At 42.8% G+C, this 27,631-nt stretch overlaps 1 protein-coding gene across 2 annotated transcripts in view; it reads right to left on the reverse strand.

The window, feature by feature from the left end:
- The window catches only part of dhx36 (DEAH (Asp-Glu-Ala-His) box polypeptide 36), a 64,779-nt gene that overhangs the window by 28,417 nt on the left and 8,731 nt on the right, over positions 1 to 27,631 (reverse strand). For both annotated transcript variants that reach the window (XM_061973095.2, XM_061973094.1), the window contains exons 4-13: positions 22,419 to 22,653; positions 22,302 to 22,340; positions 22,048 to 22,218; positions 21,890 to 21,969; positions 21,256 to 21,330; positions 18,420 to 18,586; positions 18,251 to 18,332; positions 18,042 to 18,182; positions 17,849 to 17,954; positions 15,604 to 15,691 (exon numbers count right to left, since the gene is read on the reverse strand). In XM_061973095.2, coding sequence (XP_061829079.1) covers positions 15,604 to 15,691; positions 17,849 to 17,954; positions 18,042 to 18,182; positions 18,251 to 18,332; positions 18,420 to 18,586; positions 21,256 to 21,330; positions 21,890 to 21,969; positions 22,048 to 22,218; positions 22,302 to 22,340; positions 22,419 to 22,653 — 1,184 coding nt within the window. The remainder of the gene's footprint in view (positions 1 to 15,603; positions 15,692 to 17,848; positions 17,955 to 18,041; positions 18,183 to 18,250; positions 18,333 to 18,419; positions 18,587 to 21,255; positions 21,331 to 21,889; positions 21,970 to 22,047; positions 22,219 to 22,301; positions 22,341 to 22,418; positions 22,654 to 27,631) is intronic.

Here is a 27,631-nt window from a genome sequence, read left to right on the forward strand (position 1 = left end):
GACTATAAGTCGCAGTTTTTTTCATAGTTTGGCCGGGGGTGCGATTTATACTCAGGAGCGACTTATGTGTCAAATTATTAACACATTACCGTAAAATATCAAATAATATTATTTAGCTCATTCACGTAAGAGACTAGACGTATAGGATTTCATGGGATTTAGCGATTAGAAGTGACAGATTGTTTGGTAAACGTATAGCATGTTCTATATGTTATAGTTATTTGAATGACTCTTACCATAATATGTTACGTTAACATACCAGGCACGTTATCAGTTGGTTATTTATGCGTCATATAACGTACACTTATTCAGCCTGTTGTTCACTATTCTTTATTTATTTTAAATTGCCTTTCAAATGTCTATTCTTGGTGTTGGGTTTTATCCAATACATTTTCCCAAAAAATGCGACTTATATATGTTTTTTTCCTTCTTTATTATGCATTTTCGGCAGGTGCGACTTATACTACGGAGCGACTTATACTCCGAAAAATACGGTAGACATTTTATACAGAGCACGTTCATTTTTATAAGCTCAGACAAATGTTAGGTGTCACTAATTTCTGGGCAAGTGGAATTATTGCACTGAGATCGCGTGAATCGAGAGTCAACTTTTGCATCAAAAACATTGGAAATCTTTTTTATATTGGAAGTTTATTCATACACTCATGGCACTCAGCATCAAGGGTTGGAATTGGGGGTTAATCCGGAATAAATAAAATCATTCATTTATTCAAATGTCATTCATTAATTTATATAAAACCTTAATGGAGGTGTTTGGATGTTTGTTAAGGGCTTAATAGGCAGAATAGAGCGGCTCACATAAGCTCCATTGTAAGCAGACTTTTGATTGCATTTATGTATTATCTAGAATGCATACAAAAAACACATCTGTCGTCATGTCTTTCATAATGATTGTGAACGATAGGAAAAAATCCCCAAAAAGTGCAGTTCCCATTTAACTACCGTATTTTTCGGAGTATAAGTCGCACCTGCCGAAAATGCATAATAAAGAAGGAAAAAAACATATATAAGTCGCACTGGAGCCCGGCCAAACTATGAAAAAAACTGCGACTTATAGGTACTTATTTTTGACAGCCCTAACAAAAAGGTTGTAAATGTTCTAAAATTAAAGTTAAGTTAAGTTAAAGTAGACTTAAGTAAAGAAGACTTATATGGAAATGCAAGAACCGAGACTCAGATTTCCCTCGCCGGGACGCGGGTCACCGGGGCCCCCCTCCGGAGCCAGGCCCGGAGTTGGGGCACGATGGCGAGCGCCTGGTGGCCGGGCCTGTCCCCATGGGGCCCGGCCGGCCACAGCCGGGTGCAATGTGAGCTGGGCGGTAGCCGAAGGCAGGGCACTTGGCGGTCCGATCCTCGGCTACAGAAGCTAGCTCTTGGGACGTGGAACGTCACCTCGCTGGGGGGGAAGGAGCCTGAGCTAGTGCGCGAGGTAGAGAAGTTCCGGTTGGATATAGTCGGACTCACCTCGACGCACAGCAAGGGCTCTGGAACCAGTTCTCTCGAGAGGGGCTGGACTCTCTTCCACTCTGGCGTTGCCAGCAGTGAGAGGCGACGGGCTGGGGTGGCAATTCTTGTTGCCCCCCGGCTCAGAGCCTGCATGTTGGAGTTCAACCCGGTGGACGAGAGGGTAGCTTCCCTCCACCTTCGGGTGGGGGGACGGGTCCTGACTGTTGTTTGCGCTTACGCGCCAAACAGCAGCTCAGAGTACCCACCCTTTTTGGATTCACTCGAGGGAGTACTTGAGAGCGCTCCCCCGGGTGATTCCCTCGTTCTACTGGGGGACTTCAACGCTCATATTGGCAACGACAGTGAAACCTGGAGAGGCGTGATTGGGAAGAATGGCCGCCCGGATCTGAACCCAAGTGGTGTTTTGTTATTGGACTTTTGTGCCCGTCACGGATTGTCCATAACGAACACCATGTTCAAGCATAAGGGTGTCCATATGTGCACTTGGCACCAGGACACCCTAGGCCGCAGTTCTATGATCGACTTTGTAGTTGTGTCATCGGATTTGCGGCCTCATGTTTTGGACACTCGGGTGAAGAGAGGGGCGGAGCTTTCTACCGATCACCACCTGGTGGTGAGTTGGCTGCGATGGTGGGGGAGGATGCCGGACAGACCTGGCAGGCCCAAACGCATTGTGAGGGTTTGCTGGGAACGTCTGGCAGAGTCTCCTGTCAGAGAGAGTTTCAATTCCCACCTCCGGAAGAACTTTGAACATGTCACGAGGGAGGTGCTGGACATTGAGTCCGAGTGGACCATGTTCCGCACCTCTATTGTCGAGGCGGCTGATTGGAGCTGTGGCCGCAAGGTAGTTGGTGCCTGTCGTGGCGGTAATCCTAGAACCCGTTGGTGGACACCGGCGGTGAGGGATGCCGTCAAGCTGAAGAAGGAGTCCTATCGGGTTCTTTTGGCTCATGGGACTCCTGAGGCAGCGGACAGGTACCGACAGGCCAAGCGGTGTGCGGCTTCAGCGGTCGCGGAGGCAAAAACTCGGACATGGGAGGAGTTCGGGGAAGCCATGGAAAACGACTTCCGGACGGCTTCGAAGCGATTCTGGACCACCATCCGCCGCCTCAGGAAGGGGAAGCAGTGCACTACCAACACCGTGTATGGTGCGGATGGTGTTCTGCTGACCTCGACTGCGGAAGTTGTGGATCGGTGGAGGGAATACTTCGAAGACCTCCTCAATCCCACCAACACGTCTTCCTATGAGGAAGCAGTGCCTGGGGAATCTGTGGTGGGCTCTCCTATTTCTGGGGCTGAGGTTGCTGAGGTAGTTAAAAAGCTCCTCGGTGGCAAGGCCCCGGGGGTGGATGAGATCCGCCCGGAGTTCCTTAAGGCTCTGGATGCTGTAGGGCTGTCTTGGTTGACAAGACTCTGCAGCATCGCGTGGACATCGGGGGCAGTACCTCTGGATTGGCAGACCGGGGTGGTGGTTCCTCTCTTTAAAAAGGGGAACCGGAGGGTGTGTTCTAACTATCGTGGGATCACACTCCTCAGCCTTCCCGGTAAGGTCTATTCAGGTGTACTGGAGAGGAGGCTACGCCGGATAGTCGAACCTCGGATTCAGGAGGTACAGTGTGGTTTTCGTCCTGGTCGTGGAACTGTGGACCAGCTCTATACTCTCGGCAGGGTCCTTGAGGGTGCATGGGAGTTTGCCCAACCAGTCTACATGTGCTTTGTGGACTTGGAGAAGGCATTCGACCGTGTCTCTCGGGAAGTCCTGTGGGGAGTGCTCAGAGAGTATGGGGTTTCGGACTGTCTGATTGTGGCGGTCCGCTCCCTGTATGATCAGTGTCAGAGCTTGGTTCGCATTGCCGGCAGTAAGTCGGACACGTTTCCGGTGAGGGTTGGACTCCGCCAAGGCTGCCCTTTGTCACCGATTCTGTTCATAACTTTTATGGACAGAATTTCTAGGCGCAGTCAAGGCGTTGAGGGGATCCGGTTTGGTGGCTGCAGGATTAGGTCTCTGCTTTTTGCAGATGATTTGGTCCTGATGGCTTCATCTGGCCAGGATCTTCAGCTCTCACTGGATCGGTTCGCAGCTGAGTGTGAAGCGACTGGGATGAGAATCAGCACCTCCAAGTCCGAGTCCATGGTTCTCGCCCGGAAAAGGGTGGAGTGCCATCTCCGGGTTGGGGAGGAGATCTTGCCCCAAGTGGAGGAGTTCAAGTACCTCGGAGTCTTGTTCACGAGTGAGGGAAGAGTGGATCGTGAGATCGACAGGCGGATCGGTGAGGCGTCTTCAGTAATGCGGACGCTGTATCGATCCGTTGTGGTGAAGAAGGAGCTGAGCCGGAAGGCAAAGCTCTCAATTTACCGGTCGATCTACGTTCCCATCCTCACCTATGGTCATGAGCTTTGGGTTATGACCGAAAGGACAAGATCACGGGTACAAGCGGCCGAAATGAGTTTCCTCCGCCGGGTGGCGGGGCTCTCCCTTAGAGATAGGGTGAGAAGCTCTGTCATCCGGGGGGAGCTTAAAGTAAAGCCGCTGCTCCTCCACATCGAGAGGAGCCAGATGAGGTGGTTCGGGCATCTGGTCAGGATGCCACCCGAGCGCCTCCCTAGGGAGGTGTTTAGGGCATGTCCGACCGGTAGGAGGCCACGAGGAAGACCCAGGACACGTTGGGAAGACTATGTCTCCCGGCTGGCCTGGGAACGCCTCGGGATACCCCGGGAGGAGCTGGACGAAGTGGCTGGGGAGAGGGAAGTCTGGGCTTCCCTGCTTAGGCTGCTGCCCCCGCGACCCGACCTCGGATAAGCGGAAGAAGATGGATGGATGGATAAGTTAAAGTACCAATGATTGTCACACACACACACACACACACACTAGGTGTGCTGAAATTTGTCCTCTGCATTTGACCCATCCCCTTGTTCACCCCCTGGGAGGTGAGGGGAGCAGTGGGCAGCAGCGGTGGCTGCGCCCGGGAATCATTTTTGGTGATGTAACCCCCAACTCCAACCCTTGATGCTAAGTGTCAAGCAGGGAGGTAATGGATCCCATTTTTATAGTCTTTGGTATGACTTGGCCGGGGTTTGAACTCACAACCTACCCATCTCAGGGCGGACACTCTAACCACTAGGCCACTGAGTCATGACTGAGTCATGTTGCTGTTATCACTCCTTCAGTCAAAATAATTCCAGTGCACATGCGAGGGAGGAATGTTTCTGGCCAGTGACGGGCCCACCTGCACAAAATACTCATTACCGGTACATTTCTCCAGAATCCGCTCCTTATTTTCCTCCTTCACTCCGTTTATCTCAAAGTGAGTTGGAAATGACCTTGTCGTGGCTCTCCTAGCAACCTTGTTTAAATGTTTCCACAGGCTCTTAGTAGTCTGGTTATCCGTCAATAGTTTATCATAATATTACTTTTTCTGTTTTCTGATTATATAAGTCACTTTATTTCTGTAGTATTTGTATTTGTCATATGTTTGCTCATTTCTGGCCTTTAAAACGTTTTTAAATAATGTATTATTGTTCCTGCATGCATTACTCAATGCTTTTGTCATCCAAGGCTTTTTATCTTTGTGTTTTTTACTTCTGCATAAAGTAGTGATTACCGGACAGTGCATGTCGTATGATTCAATTACCGTAATATCTCATATGCGGAGTTGGTATCCGATTCACTGAATACACTATTCCATTCTTTGTTAATCATGTCACGTTCAAAGGCCATGATTCTCCTTTCATTACAGAGCCTTCTAATGGTTTTTGCTTCTGGTTTTTGAAGTGTGCAATAATCCAAACTACAGACTGTGAATACCGGAAGGTGATCGGATATATCAGTTACCATAAGACCGCTCGTTATTTCAATGTCTAGTATGTTGGTAAAAATATTGTCAATTAGAGTGGTGCTCTGCTTCGTGATTCTACTAGGGCGTGTGATAAGAGGTCGCGAGCCATAGGCATACATAGAGTTAACAAAGTCCTAATTCTGGTTGTTGTCATTGGGGTTTAACAGATCAATATTAAAGTCACCACATAGAAATACATTTCCTTGTTTCATTTCTGCAATTATTTCCCCCAAGCCATTTCCAAATATATCAATGTTTGAATTTAGAGCCCTGTTAACACAGCATACAGATGTTTATTTTCCTTTCAGCCCTGAGATTTGAATTGTTACACACTCCATCACATCATCAACCACTCGAGACATATTTTCCAGAATCTTGAAATGAATGTTTACATCAATAAACAATGCAACTCCACCCCCAGATTTGTTGATTCTATTTTTGCATACAAAGTTGTAACCTTCAAGGTGGAAGTCCATACCTTTCTGCTCATTAATCAAGGTTTCCGACACTGCAATTATGTTGAAGGGCTTGTCAAATGATGAAATTTAGTCCTGTATTTGATCAAAGTTAGCATATAGGCTCCTGGCGTTAAAATTAATTATTTAAAGATTTTTTTAGATAAATTATGTTAAATTTACCCTATGTGTAATATCCATAAATGATGTAAGTATACAGGACTGTCTCAGAAAATTAGAATATTGTGATAAAGTCCTTTATTTTCTGTAATGCAACTAAAAACATGAAAATGTCATACATCCTGGATTCATTACATATCAACTGAAATATTGCAAGCCTTTTATTATTTTAATATTGCTGATTATGGCATACAGCTTGAGAAAACTAAAAAATCCCATCTCAAAATATTATAATATTTCCTCAGACCAAGTAAAAAAAAGATTTATAACCGCAAAACTAAATCAAACATTTGAAAATGTCAATTAATGCACTCAGTACTTGGTTGGGAATCTTTTTGCACGGATTACTGCATCAATGCGGCGTGGCATGGAGGCAATCAGCCTGTGGCATTGCTGAGGTGTTATGGATGCCCAGGATGCTTCAATAGTGGCCTTTAGCTCATTTGCATTATTGGGTCTAGGTCTGGGCGATATATCGATATATCGCGGGTTTGCCTCTGTGCGATATAGAAAATTATTATATTGTGATATCGTGATATTGGAGTATACGTTGTCACGCAGTTGCTTTTAGCTGCGGGCATTACACTACAGGCGTTTCTCACTCTTTCTAGTCTCTCCTTCTCACAGGGGCGTAAAACAAGCCCACCTTCTTACATACGTCACATACTGTCGCGCGTGTAGCGTCACACGCCCTCGCGATGCAGAGAGGTAGCAGCATGGCTAACGTTAGCTGAGGCAGGTGGTACAAGCGGAGCCGTGCGAGTGACAATACAAGAGAAGGTGCAAAACTGATCACAAACGGAGGAAGAACAATTAATGCCCAAAAAAGAACCGCACGGGGTCCATCATCTGGCGGTAGTTTGGCTTCAAGCGGGAAGATATTCAGCAGACAACAGTAATATGCAAAGTATGCAGCAGAAGCGTTGCTACAAAAGGTAGCAGCCAACGTTCCCTCTAAGGTGCGTGCCTGCGCAATTGCGCACTGCTCAAGCGTCCTCTGCGCACAGCAAATATATGCAGCGCACCAAATCAAACCCATCGAATTCTAAACAAAATTAAAGCTGCAAGCAGCGTTGGTCGGGCCCGCGTATTTGGCAGGTGCTAGTCCTAAGTGTCCCAATACTTTTGTCCAGTTTTAGTGCTCAGTGTCCCAATACTTTTGTCAAGTTGTAGTCCTAAGTGTCCCAATACTTTTGTGCAGTGTATGTGTCCCAATACTTTTGTCCAGTGGTAGTCCTAAGTATCCCAATACTTTTGTCCAGTTTCCGTCATAAGTGTCCCAATACTTTTGTCCGGTGGTAGTCATAAGTGTCCCAATACTTTTGTCTAGTGTACCTACCTTGTCTGCATTGTGTAGGCACGCTGGTTTTTAAGCAGCCATCTTAAAAAAACAGCAGCGCAGCAGCATCAGCGCTGCGGTTCTTTGAAGGGTCATAAAATCAAAACCAGAGCAGTTAGAAAAACGCTGTTCTGTACTTTTATACACAAGGGTTCAATCTCTCTCCTGTGTTAGTTTGAAGCCGAAACGACAAACGCGCTCAGAGGAGATAGTTTTTGAAGGAAGGTGACCGGTTTTTACAAAAAAATTGTTTTGAAGGGGGAATAGCAAACTTCCTGTTGATTTTTGCTGGGGGTTGTCAATCTATGAAATGTAGGTCTTAGTAAGACCTACATAGAGGTTTTTGTTTCATGTCTCTCCGACCTTCCCAGTGGGAGTTACAGGCAGTTTTGTCATTGTTTTCTTCCGAGGAGCAGTTTTTTCAGCGTTTTATTCAAAAATTGCGCTAGAGCGCAATTTTGAGATTTGGGGTTAGGTTTTTTTATTAGATCGCAATTTTCGCCAGTCCTGATGTGTGTGTTCAGTTCGGTGAGTTTTGAAGCATGTTAAGGGGGTCAAATTACAGCTCAAAGAGGCAAAAGTGACTGTTTTTAGTACTTTTTTGTCTTGAAGGGGGAATTGCCAACTTCCTGTTGATTTCTGCCCAAGGATGTACAATTATGAAATCTAGGTCTAAGTCAGACCTACATAGAGAATTTTGTTTCATGTCTTTCCGACCTTCCTAGTGGGAGTTACAGGCAGTCTAGTTTATTTTTTTCCTAGGGGGCGCTAGAGCGCAATTTTGAGTTTTGGGGTTCGGTTTTTTCATTAAAAGACAATTTTCGCAGGTCCTGATGTGTGGGTCAAATATGGTGAGTTTTGAAGCATGTTAAGTGGGTCAAATTAGTGCTCAAAGAGGCGGCCGGTATAATAATAATAAAACCTTACAAATTCAATAGGTCCTTATGTCCCATTGCATAAGGACTCCCTTTGGGAGTCCTTATGCAATGGGCCATGCGGGCCCTAATAAACACATTTATTCTGTGTAATTTTGCAATGCAATTCTGAGTGACAGTGACAACAAGCGGCCCTAACGTTGTTCGTTAACACCGTTCAATTGAACGCCGTTAAATTATTGTAACGTCTATCGAGATGCTTCGAGGACAAGAATTATATCGATCACTTTATTGAGCAAAACAGTTTATATTCGGTCATCACCGCACCAAAAACATGAGTAAAAAACTTCTATCTCGAAAAACTAGTCATTTTCTGCCGTACAAACCAGGCCAAAACCGACTTGTCATCTGTCACCAACACGCATACCACTAAGCCACTAGTGCGTTTATGGTCACATAAAAAGTCGGACAACTCAAACACCACACAGAGTTACACTATGACTCCTCAGTCATACGTGTGCTTATTCTACTGTCATTTATTATTAATGTTAATATATTTATATTAATCATGGAATGCTGTTACTATAGAAAGTTACAGGAATGCACACTTCATCCTATACTTACATTTCATTGTGCAACATGAGGATGTTTAAGGGGAACTAAATGTGATCTCTGAAAGGGGTACAAATGATTTCCAAAGCAGGACCCCCACCCAGACATATTGTACAATACTAATCCATAGCTTATGAAAAACAAGATTTCTTTTATTTTCATTACAAGTGGGCCAAATCACTAATATTACAAAATAATCTCATGAAAATGACTCCTCTCATTTGAGTGTTATTATAAAAGATTGGTTTGAGACAGGAGTGCCGCCGGTATTGCCACGTGTGATGTTGCTCACATGCAATGATCCCTCTAATTTTTAATGTTTGTGAGCAAACGCACAAACTCCCTGAGCATTCAGTGGAGTACATGTGAGCAACATCAGACGTGCACACTGTGGCCATACCAGCATCACACCTGTCCCAAACCTGACAACATAACAATTTAAATGTTCTATTAAAATAATTTTCTGATATAAGTGATTTTGCCCTATTACAATGAAAATAACAAAAATACATGTTTTTCTTGACCTATGTGCTAGTATTGTATGTCTGGCTGCGGGTCCTGCCTTTAAAAGAAACATTACCCCTTTCAGAGATTACATTTAGTTCCTGTAACTTTCTGTCTGTAAAATACATCTTTTTATTAGCATTTATAAAATCTAGTGACAATATTTTATGAATAATATCCTTAGATTAACATTCTTAATAAATGGCAGTAAAATAAGCACACATGTGATTGAGGAGTCAGAGTGTTACAATCTGTCATTTACACATTGTTTGGCGTTGGGGTTGTCCGACTTTTTGTGTGGCCATAAACGCAGCACTGGCTAAGTGCCATGAGTGCGTATGTTGGTGCAGGTGAGACAGAGCGAACGGCTTCTGTTAAAACGACGGATGACAAAGTTGGTTAAAGCCTGGTTTGTATTGCAGAAAATTACCAGTTTTTATAGATAAAAGTTTGTTTTACTCATGTTTTTGGTGTGGTTACAAACAGTTTTGCTCAATAAAGTGATTGATGGAATTCCTGTCCGTAGTGTCTTGACAGACGACAATTGAACTGTATTGCAAAATCATACAGAATAAATTGTAATGTGTTTATTTTGTTTAAAGTTCCGATGGGATTTTTGATTTTCTGCGCGGCATTAATTTGCTGTGCGCAGAGGACGTGTGAGCAGTGCGCAATTGCGCAGGCGCGCACCTTAGAGGTTGATCACATGTGCTCAGGGAGATTTTGTGTTTGCTCAGACACATGAACAATTAGAGGGAACATTGGTAGCAGCACTACTAATTTGTTCTTTCATTTAAAAAGTCACCCGCGAGAGAATGAAGAGTGCTTGAAACTCCGCACGTAAACATCTCCGGCCGGTGCCACACCCAAAAAAATGCCGAAACAACCTGCACTGACAAATGAGCCTGACGTCTTCCATTTACAGATCAACACCATATGAAAAACATAGTCACAAACACAAGGAGATAACGTCCGCAGTAACTTATTACATAGCGAAGGAGATGGCCCCATAAACATCATCTATGCAACATTTTGACCAGAGAACCACCATTACATGTTATGTAGACCACAAGGAAGTGTTTTCAATTTAGAAAAATAATAATAATATGACTCCTTTAATGCGCCCTATTATATGCATCAAGTGTTTATTCAAAGCTAAGGCAAAATATATATATATCGAGATATTAATAAAAGCCAATATCGCCCAGCCCTAATTGGGTCTGGTGTCTTTCAGCTTCTTCTTCACAATACCCCACAAATTCTCTACGGGGTTCAGGTCAGGGGAGTTAGAAGGCCAATTGAGGACAGTAAGCCATGGTCAGTACACTAGTTACTGGTAGTTTTGGCACCGTGGGCAGGTGCCAGATCATGCTAGAAAATGAAATCATCATCTCCATAGAGCTTTTCAACAGATGGAAGCATTTGTGGGGTATTGTGAAGAAAAAGCTGTAAGACACCAGACCCAATAATGCAAATGAGCTAAAGGCCGCTATTGAAGCATCCTGGCCATCCATAACACCTCAGCAATGCCACAGGCTGATTGCCTCCATGCCACGCCGCATTGATGCAGTAATCCGTACAAAATGATTCCCAACCAAGTACTGAGTGCATTAATTGACATTTTCAAATGTTTGATTTTGTTTTGCTGTTATAAACCTTTTTTTTTTACTTGGTTTGAGGAAATATTCAAATTTTTTGAGATGGGATTTTCTTAAGCTGTATGCCATAATCAGCAATAGTAAAATAATAAAATGCTTGCATTACATCAGTTGATGTGTAATTAATCCAGAATGTATGACATTTTCATGTTTTAGTTGCATTACAGAAAATAAAGGACTTTATCACAATATTAAAATTTTCTGAGACAGTCCTGTATATGTAAAGTAGTAACGGGCACATTTGTAATAATTCATATTTGCGTATTTTGCTCATTTTAAGCTAATGCGATGGATTCATTTCAAAAACGCATCATGACCTTTGCTTTTTTTTTTCCCCAACATTTTTTTCCCCATACTACTCACTGCAGACTTCATGAAAGCCAACAAACATTACAACATCACTTACTGTACAACATCTGCTGTCATTAGGATTTAGTCCGCGTTAGCACTTATAATAACAATATTGCTAATACGTGGTTAATATTCAAGTCACAAAATGTAAATGGAGTATTGTTGGTGCTTTTTGGATGGTTATTCATTGAGTTTTATGGGCGAAGTAGAGAACCTCCTTTTGGCTCCGCTGTAAGCTGACTTGTATTTACGTTTGTTTACGAGTTAGAATGCATAATTATTGTAAACGATAGGCAAAATTCCCAAAAATGTGCAGTACCCTTTAACTTATGTGATTAATCACAAACAATGACTGCTTTAATCATGTACAGTATATGCACAGAATAATCACACCATTTAATTTGACAGTACATGATCCATACCCCTCGATTGCCAAGGTTTGAGCAAAAAAGTGACAAACAATTCAAATAAAACATCTTACAGATGTTTCTGGATGACATTTTGACAATAGAATTGCATTTGTGTCCAAATACTGGGGTCCTTCCAAAGTTATTGCAGATTATGCAAGCAAGTAATACCTTTGATTAATTATGACTAGTCCAAAATCAAAAGTGTAATTGATCTAATTTAGAAAAAAACATTTGACAGCATTATTCTTTGTATACAGTACAATAACTTAACTTTAATAATGATCATATGGTTATTTATTAACAAGTGTATTGTACAACACAGCAACAGAACCAATGTTATAATAGCAAACATTAATACCGCTGATGAGTGTAACACAAGGCAGTTTCACACCAAAAGCTGAGTTGTGCAACATTTTAAACAACAGCAAAAGTAGATGAAGTTGCTGCATACTGACCACTGCTGGGCCTTTTTTCTATTATAGTAGTAGTAGAAAGAAGTAAGGAGCTTTTTACTTTCCTGCCGGCTCGCCAGAAAGGTGGAAATTACTTTTACCAACAATGGTATACAATATACCAGTGATCCTCAACAGGCGGGCCGTGATCCATGTCCGAACCCAGCGACGTGTCCGTCCGGACCCAGCACGAATTATAGTAAAAAAAAAATTTTTAAAAAAGTTTTTTTATTTTTTATTATTATAATTATCCATCCATCCATCCATCCATTTTCTACCGCTTATTCCCTTTTTTGGGGTCGCGGGGGGCGCTGGAGCCTATCTCAGCTACAATCGGGCGGAAGGCGGGGTACACCCTGGACAAGTCGCCACCTCATCGCAGGGCCAACACAGATAGACAGACAACATTCACACTCACATTCACACACTAGGGCCAATTTAGTGTTGCCAATCAACCTATCCCCAGGTGCATGTCTTTGGAAGTGGGAGGAAGCCGGAGTACCCGGAGGGAACCCACGCAGTCACGGGGAGAACATGCAAACTCCACAAAGAAAGATCCCGAGCCCGGGATTGAACCCAAGACTACTCAGGACCTTCGTATTGTGAGGCAGACGCACTAACCCCTCTGCCACCGTGACGCCCTTATTATAATTATAATTATTATAAAAAAATATAATAATTGTATTTATCTTTGCGTTATCGCTAGCGCAAGTCAACGTTCTTTGTTGTTTTTAGTCAAATATCTCCACGTTTCGTTTACACTTCTCCGTGTCTCACTCACTCCGTCTCTCTCTCTCTCTCTCTCTCAGAGAGAGAAAGAGAGAGAGACGGAGTGAGAGCGAGAGAACGCCACTCTGATTGGCTGATTCCGGGGTATGGGTTGTCATCTCTATCACAACGACGCGCTGATAGGCTGTTACCACCTGGGTCATACACATGTGCACAGTGCATGGAACCTTTCGCTGCAGGCACACAGTTGTCTCGTATCGCTACTTCGCTAACTGTTCACTCGTCAGTCACTGAATGTGAATCAAATCACAATGGCATGCTCCAAGTTGGCTCAGGCTGGTAAAAGAAAGGTGGACAGGGAAAACTGACGTTTCAAGGAAGAATGGACAGAGCAATATGTTTTCATCCTACCTACTGCAAGTACCAGACCAATGTGTCTAATATGCAACAGTACTGTTGCTCTGGTGAAAAGTGAAAATCTGAAACGTCACTATCTGAAAGAGCACCGCAAATTTGAAGAGACATTTCCTCATGATTCAGAGCTAAGAAAAAAAAAATCATGAGGCTGAAAAAGTCATATGAAACATCAAGCAAGATTTTTGTTAAATCTGACACAACAACAAATAGCAACAGAGTGCTCACTCAGAGTGGCATGGGTTTTGGGTAAACACAAGAAGCCATTCTCTGATGCAGAAATAATTAAAGAATGCTTGACTGAAGTGATGGGTGCCATGTTTGAAGGCAAAGAAAAGGAGGAAATGACAGCTAAAATAAATCAAATCCCACTCTCTGATGCCACAGCTACCAGACGTACTGAAATACTGGCTGGTGATTTGTCCAAGCAGCTTTGTGATGGAATAAAAAATGCAGAGTGCATATCCCTAGCAGTGGCTGAGTCCACTGACACCACTGACAATGCTCAGTTGTTGGTGTTTGTGAGGTATTATGATGAGGAAAAGGGGGAGTTTATTGAAGATGTTTTGAGCATGGCAAACCTCAGTGGACAAACAAGGAGAGAATACATCTATAAAGTAATATCAGACATGCTGAATGAAAAAGGGATAGATCTGAAGAAAGTTGTGTCCATTGCTACTGACGGAGCTCCAGCCATGTTGGGGAGAGAGAAGGGACTGGTTCCGCGTCTGAGAGAACACCACCCTGGCCTGATATCTTATCACTGCATAATCCACCAGTCTGTCCTTTGTGTAAGTCTTGGAGAAGTGTACTCTGAAATCATGACAACAACGATGAAACTCAAACTTCTTTAGAGCATCATCTGCACTGCAGCACCGCTTGCTGCGCACATTCCTAACAGAGGTAGATGCTGCTTTTGATGATTTGCTCGTGCACAACAACGTCAGATTGCTGAGCAAAGGCAGGGTCCTGGAGCGTTTTTGGGCCATTAGAGAAGAGCTGCAAGTGTTTCTGTCCCGCAAAATAGCGCAAAAGCAAAACAGTTCCTAGAATTTCTGCAAAATGCTGGGAAAATGGAAGCTGTGGCATTTTTGGCTGATATAACCTCCCATCTCAACTACCTAAATCTCAAGCTACAGGGGAAGAAGAACACAGTGTGTGAGCTGATGTCAGAAGTCCGTGCCTTCCAGAGGAAGCTGGAGCTTTTCAAAAGTGACATACAGGTAACTAATTTGTTATTATTATTTTCTACCACACACTATTTTCTTCCACTTGATAATTCATACCTATTTTTAAGCATTGTTCCTAATATATATTTAAACTGTGTATCTACAGGAGGAACTGCTCCACTTCCCCAAACTTCTGGAACTGACCAAAGGAGAGGGAGATCATCAGTGCCATTTGGAATTCTTGGAAAAACTCATTGCAAATTTCAAGACTCGCTTTGATGGCTTCATTTTGGGAAAACAAGTCCTGCTGTTCATTGAAAACCCATTCCTGATCAGAAATGTGAGTGCGTTCTCCGCAGAAGCAAAACAAGTCTTCCCATGGGCCAGAGCTGCTTCACTGCAGACTGAGCTCATTGACCTCCAAGAAAGTGTCGCACTGAAAGAGGCTCAGTGTGACACCATCACCTTCTGGTCAAAGCTGGTCATTCCTTCCAAGTTCCCTCTGCTGCATAAGATGGCCTGTCACATCCTCACAATGTTTGGCTCAACATACAGCTGTGAGTCTGCCTTCTCTACAATGAACATTGTGAAGAACAAGTACCGCAGCAGACTGACCAATGAACACCTGGATCAGTGTCTCCGCCTAGCCATCACACCTTTTGTGCCAAAGTTCAAAGTCTTGGCTTCACCCCCAAGAGCCCAATTCTCCCATTGAGCAGCTGTGTTTTACACAATGGGGATGTACTGTACCATAGTTATATTTGCACATGAATGAGATCTGTTGAGGTCATTTGTTTACCAGGGATAGGAGGGTTGTGTTTAAAAGTAGTTATTTTTTGTTAAAACTGAAAGTTTTATTTAAGTTCTTATTTATTTTTGTTTCAAAGAAAATCTTTCATGTATTTTATTGGATATTTATTTTATTTTTGTTAATTTTAAGAAAATGTTAAACTACTACCTACCTCCTGCTACTATATAAGCTTGACCGATAATAAACGGACCCAGCCTGTTTCAAAAAAACATTTGTGGACCTTCAAGATTTGTACTTGAGGACCCCTGCAATATAAAATAACAATGATACTCTAATATTATTGACTTTAAATTAATGGCGTACACTTGGTGTGTGATTACCTGATCGGAACATCTGCTGCGCCATTAGTAGGTCGTTGAGGCTGCTGATGTTGTCCCAGCCGGGCAGGAAGACCAAGATTGCACCGTCCTGTTAGGAAACAAAAAGGTGTGGTGGCACTAAGAAGTAGACCCTGGGAACAAAGCAAAGCTTCAACAAGAAACAAAATACAGCAGAAGCACGGTAACTAAGGATTAGCATATTAAATCTGTCCCAACAGTTTACACTGTTTTTCACTCTTGCAATGCTGTTTGTACTGGTATTTATGTATTTTTTTTTAACATTTTATTTATTGTTTTTCTTTTATTTTAACTGCACCAAACAGAGTAGCCACCCGTATATTTGTCACGCTCCCATGTTTGATGGCAATAGGGCATTATATTCTATAAGGATTAGGATTGTGACCAAATTAAGATGTGGTCCTCATGGAGTATAACCTGCCACATTCATTGGGACGCCATGTTCACCCGGTTGGAATTTGTGTTGGAACCATGTTGGAACCGTGTTAGTGCCAAGTTAGAACTATGTTTAAATTGTGTTAAAGCCATGTTAGACTCCTGTTAGACTCATGCTAAAACCATGCAACAATCATGTTATAGCCATGTAAGAATCATGTTAGAACCATGCTAAAATCATGTTCGAGCCATGTTAGAATCATGATAAAACCATGCTACAATCATGTTAGAGCCATAATAATAACACTTTGTCTGTGTTATTATTATTATTGGCTTTTATCTAGTTTGCACTTTGTCTGTATTATTACTATTATCATTATTATCGACTCATCTTTGCCTTATTCTTTTTCCTATTTTAATGATGTTGGATCTGCGTTGTTGTTGTTGTTGTTGGGGACAAGTGTTGTAAATTAGCTTGGCTACAAACACTATGATGCATACATTGGATAACTGTTTCAGATATCTATGTTTCTGTATCTGTCCCTATTTCAAATAAACCTTTATGTAAGAATCATGTTTGAACCAGGCTAAAATCATGTTCGAGCCATGTTAGAGCCACTCTACAACCATGTTAGAGGTGAGAGTCAGTCTATTTTTATCTTATATTTTCTCTTATCGAAGTACAGCCATATTATAAAAGAAAAATCAGGATGATAATAAGCTGGTTGTGCTTTAAAAATAACTTTGAAATTCATCTCCTCAGGGGAAGCAGACATTAAAAAAATATACTCTTATCTGCCAGCACTGCGGGGCTTTAAATTATGTCTCATTATTATCACCAGTTATCTACCGTTATCACTCTGTGGGAGTGTTGTATTAACTACAATTTAAGTAAGTAAAACAGGAGCATGTGTAGTGGTGACTCACGATTTCTTAAACAGGAATGTCTATGAATGCCTGCATGTCATTACCTTGGGTTTCTAATCATGAACCACAGCAATGTAATTAACCAACACAATCAAGACAGCTGGTCACATCCTTCATTCAAGAGTCCGTCATGGACAATCAGTCGTTTCCCTTTTTGCTGTCTGTCAATGCCACAGTGAATCAGCTGTTTCAATGGCTGATCGACAGACGTGCTTTATTGTGGAAAGGGCTAATGACTTCGCTTTTCTGCGTTAATCACTTGTGTTTGGGAGCCTCACTTTCTTATTTCAATGACCTAACCGCCGTCATTAAAAAAAAGTTTGATGTGCAGGCTCAGCACGTCAATGTGCATCACAGAGAAGCCTCAATAAACACGCAAGGGGCGGAGTTGTGAGCCAAAGAGGGAAAGAAAAGGACAGCAAGCGGCTGTAACGTAGCATGAAAATATAATATATACCGGTATAGCGGTACTGTCCCAAATACATATCGGTTTTTAAAATATACTGGTATGAAGTATAAAACCGGTATGTCACCCATATGCATTCATGATTTAGAAGGCAAACCTTAAATTACTACTACATACTGTATGTACGACTAAAGAAAAGAGGGACTCAACGAAGAGCTGGAGACGGGGGAAAAAGAAAATGAGGATGCAGTGGGAGAGCATTTGTGCATGTTGTCATTAGCACAGATCTGCTACCAAAGACATGTTTTCTGATCTTATGTCGCAATGTGCTTGGAAGCTGTTCTTCCAATCTGTCTTCCGACAAATGCACGGCATCTGACATCAGATTCAGCGCACACTTTATTATGTAAAAAAGATGTATGTAAATATGGCAATAATAAATATACAGAATGTGTGATACTTGTGTAGCTGTACAGTACCTAATGAAGTGTCCGGTGAGTATGAAAGGGGCAAACTCACCCCTTCGTTTAGCACAATATGTCGGATAAGTGCCAAGATTAGCTCTAGGTCAATCTTGTCGTCAGCGTCCAGCATTTCAAGAGCAGTAATTGTGTTGTCAGAGTATCTGTGGGAAAACAGGATATACATTTTTCAGCTGAAATAAAAGGAAGCAAGGACAATATTATTATTATAGCAAAAGCCCTCTACTAACCTAGCTTGTAGCGTGCGAGCATAACAAGGCCAGCTCTCCTTGTATTCTGCCTCCTTCTCCTCCTTCTCAGGTCTTGAGTGATGCCCCTTCATGAAGCCTCTCTTCCACGCAGGGCGACAGTCTTTAGTCTTTGGACGATATCTGGCAAAAATAAGTTATTCATTTTAAGATGGAACAGAGTCAAGTTAGGTGCAAGTTAATGCTCTTACCTTGTCATCTCCACCACGTCCTCCAAGAGAAACTCTTCCACTGGGAACGTCAAACCCGGGATGTGGATCATGGGGCAGTTGTCTAAAAAAATTGACAATAGGTGAGGAGCAAACTAATTACTTCACAAATTATTTATCTACAAAATACAACATGTCACACATCTTATACCAAAATATTTAGAGAATTTCTCCGCATTGAGCGTGGCGCTCATTAGGATGATCTTAAGGTCTTCTCGAAAGTTGAGCAGGTCCTTGACAATTGTGAGCAAGACGTCAGAGTGGAGACTTCTTTCGTGAATCTCATCCAAAACCAAGTGGCTGATACTCGATAAGCGCCTGAGTCAAATAAGAGACCAAGTTAGTTTTAATGGCTTCTTATAGTACATATACAGTACAATGACACAAAGTACATGGGATTTTAGTAACAAAATAATTATCAGTAATTTTTTACTTTTATAGCCCTTTAAATCTCCTCACTCTTTTCTCTCTAATGAGGAAAAAGTGTCAGCTTCCCAAGAAATATATTATTTGTTTTAATGCTTCAACCTGAAATATACACATGAAATATCTATTATACTTTGGGGGATTTGATTATACATATCCATATCCATCCATCCATCTTCAACCACTTATCCAGAATGGGGTCGCAGGGACAACAGCTCTAGCAGAGACCCCCAGACTTCCCTCTCCACAGCAACATTAGCAACTTCCTCCTGGGGAATCCCGAAGCGTTCCCAGGCCAGAGAGGAGATGTAATCCCCCCATCTGGTCCTTGGCCTGCCGCGGGGTCTTCTCCCAGTGGGACATGCAACGAGGACCTCCCGAGGGAGACGCTCGTGAGACATCCTCATGAGATGCCCCAACCACCTAAGCTGGCTCCTTTCCAAGCGAAGGAGCAGTACATATACATACATACACACACACACACACACGCACACACGCACGCACGCACGCACGCACGCACGCACGCACGCACGCACGCACGCACGCACGCACGACTTGTCCAGGTTGTACCCCGCCTTTCGCCCGAGTGCAGCTGGGAAGGCTCCAGCACGGGGTATTGTTTTTAACTTTGTAAAGCACTTTGCGTTGCATTTCTTTTAGGTATGAAAAGCACTTTATAAATAAAGTTTGATTTGATTTGATACGTGTTTTAAAAATAATTTCCATAAAATTACATTTCTGTATATAAATATACACATTTCTATATATGTATTTACTGATTATTATTACTATTATGCCATGGGATGCGTAAAAAAAAACTGGGAGCAACATTGATTTTCAGTTATTCTATTTCAAACAAACACAAAAAACTCACTCAAATAGGCATCTCCCTAAAATTAGCTGTAAATATAATTATTTTTATGGTATTGTATTTTAATTTGTGCTGAAAAATCATAGAAAAAGTGTAATCACATTAAAAACATTTGATTAACTGCAGTAAATTACTTGCGTGAATAATTTAAATTAACTTTAAAAAAAGATATACTTACACAAATGCAATTATATTGTCAGAATGAAGGAAGGAACATGTTAGAAATGTACATCATTGATTTGCTCAAACATTGTTAACAGTTGTATCTTATGGGGGTTTATTTGAGGTGAAATGTTCCATTATTCATGTTTACATTATGGAGCTATTTGCTTCAATATGAAAACTTTTCTATTTACTAACCCTGTTGAAGAACCTGTTAAGTTCAATCATCGAGGTTCTGCTGTACTCCTAAGAGAAAGCCTAGCATAAGAATTACTTTAGTTTATATTAACGGATCAAAATTGTAATTAAATGGATTTCAATAAGACTAATGTTCATCATTAGAAAAAAATGCAGGTGTTTGTGTAGCCTTACCATTTAAATCAGATTTACATTTTTATGAATATCCTTTGGCAAATTCTACTTTTATATTTATTCTAAACAGCCAAAATTGCTTGATGAATTGGCTGGCATAAATTTGGATCTTTAAAGGGCTAAGAGGACATCACACCAACATTTTTACACAAATGATTATAAATATATACACTGTATTTTCCACACTATAGGCCGCACCAGTATTAAGCCGCACCCACTATTTTTTTGTGAAATTAGATAATTACATAGAAAGATTTTGTAAATGTTTATTTAAATTCCTTTTTCCAAACGGTGCCTGTAACACGGCTGATTAAACAAAACAGAAAATGCATTGATGTCTTTATTCATCCTTTATAAGATGAACAAGTTTTTTATTGTACGATAAGATTCAAGATCTTTATCAGGATTATGCTTCCTTGTACTTTATAAAATCTTTGAGTTTGAACAGTTTTCTAAAGTGGCTAATTTAAGCACATTGTTTGATTTATTTGCTTCATCCATTCCATCATTTAGCCGTAAGCAAAGAAAAATTCTTAGATTAGCCGCACGTTTGTATAAGCCGCAGTGTTTAGAGCTTGGGAAAAAAGTAGCGGTTTATAGTCCGGAAAATACAGTAATAATGACTTCAAATGTTGAGTAGCTAGCTCATCTAGCATTTTGTACAAATGTAGCTCCCTCAGACATGTCGGGGATGTCAACTGCGATTTAAAATGATGCCATTTGTATTTTGTACCTCTGTGCACTCATCTATGTTTGTGCACACTGGACTGAAAATGTTTCTACCGTACAGAAAGAGACAAGTATACATGTACTGTACCAACCTCTCGGTCAGCTACTGTGTAAACATGATGCAACAAAAAATTTAAAATGAATCACGATTGCTAAAGTCGTGCCAATTTCGGGATGAGTACAAATGAGACAACAATAAAAGCTGGCACTCTTGTTTCGATACTCGTAATGCAAAGACGAACGTGCGGGGATGAGTTAACAGTGTTTTGAGTCTGCCTCAAAGGATGGGGAGCCATAATAATGATTTTTTGCACTGACAGCCGAGTCAAGCACAAGTCAATGAAGCAGAGTGACACAAAGGGAAGATGGAGCAGCCAAGAGCAGAAAGCGAAAAGTAAGAGAAGAATATGTGATGAGGAAAACTCACGAGTCTGAGCGAAGCCACTGCAGGATAATGCCGGTGGTGCAGTACAGGACCGAACCTTGTCTCCGTGGTAACTGGCTGGGGAAAAGAGAAAAAAATAATTACATTTTCCAACAGACACAAAATATGTTTGATATAACAGGTTACAGATGCTTAGTCTAAAATATGTAAGTTTGTCACACGGCAGTAACATCTACAATTACAGGAGACAAGAACACCACACAATTACTTTGGGGGAAAAATTGGAGGCCGTTATTTTCCGACAGTCACAAATAATTATCTTCCAGCTGTGTTACTTTCATATCCCGTATCATTCTGCCTTTATACATTGTACTAGTTGGCGCTTCCACAACTTGCATTTATGGCGCTTTCATTTCCAACACTTAATATCAAGCCAGAATGTTAGTGACAGACAGCTGCATGATTTTAATGAAACCCAACTATTTTGGGTGATTCATATACATGGGGAAAATGTCTGTTTAATGCACTGCAATTTACAACCACAATAATAAAATCATTGTAAATGAATACTCCCACAACATCAACCAAAATGCATAATCTCATTAGAGATGTGTGGCCAGAGGCTGATATTGTGTTATGCAATGATTATGCATGTGCTCTCAGTTCTGACACTCACCTTTCCAAGCGAATTTGGTAACCACACGAATTTCCATTGCCAACACTTTCTGCCCTCTCTGCCGCCACACGCTGTGCTACCTATGTGGACGTAAACACGCCGAGTCTGTTTAACTGTTAGGGAATTCAATTTGCCGGGGACATCTCCAGGTGACGTACCGAAATGGCGCTGATGCGACGAGGCTGCGTGCAAACCACCCGACACATTGAACCCACGCCTCGGTTGATGTGGTCATCTAGAATGAACTGGGTCACCTGAGTGGTCTTCCCACAGCCAGTCTCACCGCTCACAACCAGGACTTGGTTGGAGTTGATCAGCTGGACCAGCTCCTGGTGGGAGACAGACAAAATGAGGTAAGATTAAGGAGAAAGATTGGTGATTTTAGAATGTATACATGAACAAAAAAACAAACCTCTTTTTTTCCATAGGATGGCAATTTTTCTCTAAATGTCTAATAAGAAAAAGCAAAAGCATCTAAGCACGCATTTGACAGCACGGTGAGAAATGTCAGCCTCTCACTAATGCTCACCAGCATCTCCTTGTACTCTGGGTGTGATTTTTTCCTCTGCAGATCTCTCCGCAACGACTCATCCAGTGAATGGTCTCTGGCTATTTTCTGAAGTAAAAACTCAAAATCTTTGTCATTTCTCTTTGATTTCTCTTTCTCCTCCTCCCCTTGCTTCTGCTCCTCCTTGTCATCATCATCATCATCATCATCATCCCACGTGTCAGGAGTCTCATCTTCAACTGCCTGAGAGATGAAACTAAGTGAAAGAAAATGATTGATTAGTGATTGGACCACTCACATTTCATCTGAAAAGAAATTAAACTTGGAAAAGAGTAGTCAGTGTACAGATTGCATAGCAGTGCAGATTTGCTGTTGCCTGAAAATGTGTTAACCTACAGCCATTATTGTCTAAAAAGCTGGCAACACAAGTGAGCACCAAGATTATCGTGTCTTGCATGACTTAGATCAGTGATTCTCAAACTGTGGTAAGCAGGCATGTGATTTGTGTCACACCTGGGTGAAGTTTTGTCTGGTTTCATGTGGTCTTGTCATTTCCTGTTTTGTTCTGAAATATTAACTCTCCCTCTCATTTCAGATCACTTGCCCTTCCTCCTGTTTCACTGGTCTGATGTCTCTCCTGATTGCTTGATTGTGCCCACCTGTGTCACCCTCCCTCATGTGTATAAATGTCTCGTCTTCCTCCTGTCCTGTGCCAGAGTGTTTCGTCTCGTCGTGTACCTCCAGCCGTCTTCCACAGTCGCATCCAAGTTGTTGAGTATTGCCTTGATTTATTCTTTGATTTCTCTGTACCCTCTGAAAAAGAGTGATTTTGATTTGCTGAAGTTTTTGGTTAGTTTTGTTTGAGCTAATTTCATTGTGCTCTGCCTTTTTTTCCCCTCCTCTTGGAGCGCTTTAATTTGTAGATTTTTCTTAAATCTTTATTGAGTAGTTTCTGTTTATAGCGTTTTGTCTCTTCCTCTTTGTGAGCGATTTTCCTTTTGTGTAGCTTGTCAAAGGTTGTTGCTTTTGTTATTAGATCAGTGTAAATTTTGCTAATGTTTTTTTCCTCCCATTGGAGTGATTTTCTGTTTATTGTTTTACGCCCTGTGCTACGTTTCCTTTTTACTCTAGTATATCAAGTTTAGAGTTTGTAGCCATTTGTTTATTAACTATGTCTGAAGAGAGTTCATAGAAAACAGTAGAATAAAAGCCTGCGTCAAAAGTTTCCCGTCTGCAACTGAGTCCTCATTCTTGCCAAGTCCTAACATTACACTCTGGCCAGTATGGACTCAGCAGAGGCCAAACGACTGACGGAGATCCTGCGCGCCCAGGAATCACGGCTCGTCCGACAGGAGGATTTTCAGTCGGCGATGGCAGCGCACATGGGTCACCTCTCCTCCCAGCTGCAAGACCGACTCGGGCAGTTTGCTCGACCGGATCCGGCGTCTTAGCCTCCCACGCCAAGTGCCACTCCCACGCTGCCTACACCTCCTCCCACAGCCGGATGCAAGCTGGCTCCTCCGGCGCCATACGCTGGAGATCCCGGTATGTGCAAAACATTTTTGATAGTCTGTGCTATTCATTATGAGCTGATGCGCTATGCGTTTCCCACGGACCGCTCCAAGATCGCATTCATGATTTCACACCTTACGGATAGAGCCAAGGCGTGGGCTTCCGCCGAATGGGGGAGGAACTTGTCACTCTGCCACTCATTCACAGACTTTCAAGCTGCTCTAACTAAGACTTTTGACCCAGTGTCCTCCAGCAGAGAAAATGCGCAAGAGCTAAGCAGGTTAAAGCAGGGCAGCGGCTCCATGTGCAACTACGCCATTCGATTCCGCACGCTAGCAACAGAAAGCGAATGGGGCGACATGGCCCTCTATGACGTGTTTCTGAAGGGGCTCGGAACTGCCATACAGGATCTCCTTGTTCCCCTGGACCTACCCGACAACCTAGATGCCCTCATCGCACTCGCCATCAGGACGGACAACCGACTAGCCCAGCTGAAACGACAGCGTGGTGGGGGACCAGCTGATGCAGGAAGAAGCACCCGTCCTTTCGCACCTAGCGGGTCGACCACTAAGCGTTCATCCCCGGAGCTACTTCCTCACCTCTGCACTGATCAGGAGGAGGAGCCCATGCAGCTGGGAACAGCCCAACTGACCCCAGAGGAGCGACGCAAGCGGCTGATGGAGGGGAGCTTTTACTGTGGAGAGGGCGGTCATCCTGTCGTTTCATGTCCGGCCAAGTGTGTCCAGGTGGTGAGCCACGTTCCGGCTGCACCTCAGATGCCACGCACTCTCATCAAGATCACGATCACTCATCACACGACCACAGATCTAGAGGCGTTTATAGACTCTGGGGCAGATGAGAGTCTGATGGACTGGGGTTTAGCCAGGAGACTAGGACTCAAATCAGAACCGTTAGGTAAACCCATTAGTCAGGTCTCTGAATGGTAAGGAGCTTTTCACCATCACGCACATCAGTGAACCTGTCCAAATTAATATTGACTGCCATCAGGAAAAGATTAGTCCATACTTGATTACTTCACCCTCTCATTCCCTGATCTTGGGGCATCCATGGCTGGTACAGGGGAGATCAGCGAATGGGGAAGGCAATGCACCAAGAACTGTTTTTTCTACTGTCCAGGAAAAACGTGTCAAGGAAATTAATCTTTTTTCTGCCAATCCTGCCACAGATTTAGAATTTCCGGACCTGAAATCCGTTCCCTCATGTTATCACCACCTGCGACAAGTCTTCAGCAAGACAAAGGCCCGGTCACTTCCGCCCCACCGATCCTACGACTGTGCCATTGACCTGCTTCCCGGTGCCACTATTACTAAGGGGTGTCTGTACTCTGTATCTGGTCCAGAAAGGGCTGCCATGAACGATTACATCTCGGCATCACTGGAAGCTGGCTTGATTCGCCCGTCATCATCGCCAGCAGGTGCAGGGTTCTTCTTTGTGAAGAAGAAAGACGGGTCGTTAAGACCCTGCATTGATTACAGCCCACTCAATGACATTACCATCAAGAACCGTTACCCTATTCCCCTCATGTCTTCTGTCTTCGACCAACTCCAACAGGCCAAAATATTCACCAAACTGGATCTACGCAACGCTTACCATCTGGTCCGAATAAGAGAGGGAGACGAGTGGAAAACCGGATTCAACACACCCAGCGGCCACTATGAATGCAGGGCCATGCCCTTCGGACTCACTAATGCCCCCGCCGTGTTCCAAGCAATGATCAATGAAGTTCTAATAGTAAGGTCATCTTATGGAATATTTGGCAAATCTGGGAACTAAATCATTACCAAGAAATCTCTTCACCAATGTGTTTATAAAGGTGTCTAGTAACATGTCCTAAAAAGTTGAAATTCAACTCCTGGGGTAAAGTTTGTAAAAAACTGCACAAAGTCGGGTACCATTAACCGATTTTTGAAAATTCGAAAATGCTTAATTTGGACTTAAGTAACTTGTGAGGGGTCAAACTAGGGGTTCTTCAATATTCTGAGTTCTTTGCAAGTATTAATTTTTCACCAAGACCACTCCCTGGTGGAAAAATGGCCTTCTTTCCTCATCCCGACAATGCCCCCTACTCATACATACCATGCAGGGTATATGTAAAAAATAAAAAATAAATAAAAAAGATAATAGTTTATTCTTTAATGTTTGACATGATGAATAGGCCAAGTCAGTGTTTAGTGATGGTTGCTGTAGTTGATTGATATTTCAGTGTGAGGACGTTATGAGTTTAACATTAGCACCAAACATGCACCAAAACTACAAATACTGCTACCTTAATGACAGGAACGGAGATGGCATCCCAGATACAGATGATCAGATCGATGATGAGGTTGCAGTAGATGCTGCACTTGAGGATATATCAGTTCCGACAGCTAGTGAAAGTGATGATCAGGTGGTCTCCATGGGTGTTGTTGAAGCAAGCAATGCAGTCACTCAGTTTGTTGGGGATAATATAGATTTAAACATTGTCTCTATTCATGGAAACACTCCCTTGCATTCCATGGGTTGGATCAAAGTAACCTCTCCGGCACCACCTTTGCCAGGTCCGCGGACAACAGCAGCTGTCTAGAGGGTAAAATTGAAGGCCCTTGCTAAAGCTAAGCTCCTGAAGCAAGCTGAAGTGAATATTCTTCCATTCATGAACATGAAACAGAAGGAAATAAACTCCATCACGTTTCTTCCCATTGATGAACTCTCCTCTTTTATACATAGCCAGCCACTCCTCACACTGGGTGATATACTCTGGGCAGCAGGGTGGGTGATCAAAGCTCAGGATCCTGACTTCCCACACACCAACTGGAATGGATGGATGAAGAGTATCCATTCTGATAATGTCAAGCAGAGCACACAGATTGATTTCCTCCCAGTCATCGATGGTGACCCTAATGACCACAACACCATCTTCACCACTCTCAAAGAGTGCATCCGGCTCTCTGCAGGCAAGGTCACTATAGTGACGTTCGATCTTCCGATTTGGCTGAAGGCTGTGGATATTATTAAGCAGGCCAATCTACCCATCATTCCGAGGTTGGGCGGGTTTCATCTGCTGAAGTCCTACCTTGGATCCATTGGTAACATCATGGAGGATTCTGGACTACTAGAGCTGATCCAGCTGATTTATCCGGGGAGTACGACAGCTAGCCACATCCTGGATGGAGGGTGTTTTGACAAGGCAATCCGTGCTCACCTCCTCATTAGTGCAGCCATGTATCAGCACATCATGAAACATGCCTTCACTGAGGAGGAGCTTGTTGGAATGAGGACCTTTATGGAGATGGTAGCTGATGGGAAGATGGGAGCCAGTCACACAGATCCAGTAGTGGTACTGTTTGAGCAGAGATTTGAAGAAACCTTCAAAAGACTCGCCAAAGGGGGACGAACACCTGCACTCTGGGTGCAGTACCACCACATGGTAAATGTTATTAGGCTGTTCATCCGAACTGAGCGGCTTGCAGACCACGATGGGCACCTGTCCTGCATTGCTACCTGGATGCTGTACATCTTTGCAGCTGCAGGCCATCATCAGTATGCCAAAGGTGCACGGCTGTACTGTCAACTAATGAAGGAACTGGAAACTTTGCCTGGTTACAAGCACAGCCTTCGCTCCGTGTCTACCAACAGACTCGGGACTGGCTCCTTCTACAGAGCATGTCTCTGGACCCCAGTGACTATGGATGGACAATAGGTGTTCATGGTTATGAGCCAGT

The sequence above is a fragment of the Nerophis lumbriciformis genome, linkage group LG17, assembly GCF_033978685.3.
Source record: "Nerophis lumbriciformis linkage group LG17, RoL_Nlum_v2.1, whole genome shotgun sequence".
NCBI lineage: Eukaryota > Metazoa > Chordata > Actinopteri > Syngnathiformes > Syngnathidae > Nerophis > Nerophis lumbriciformis.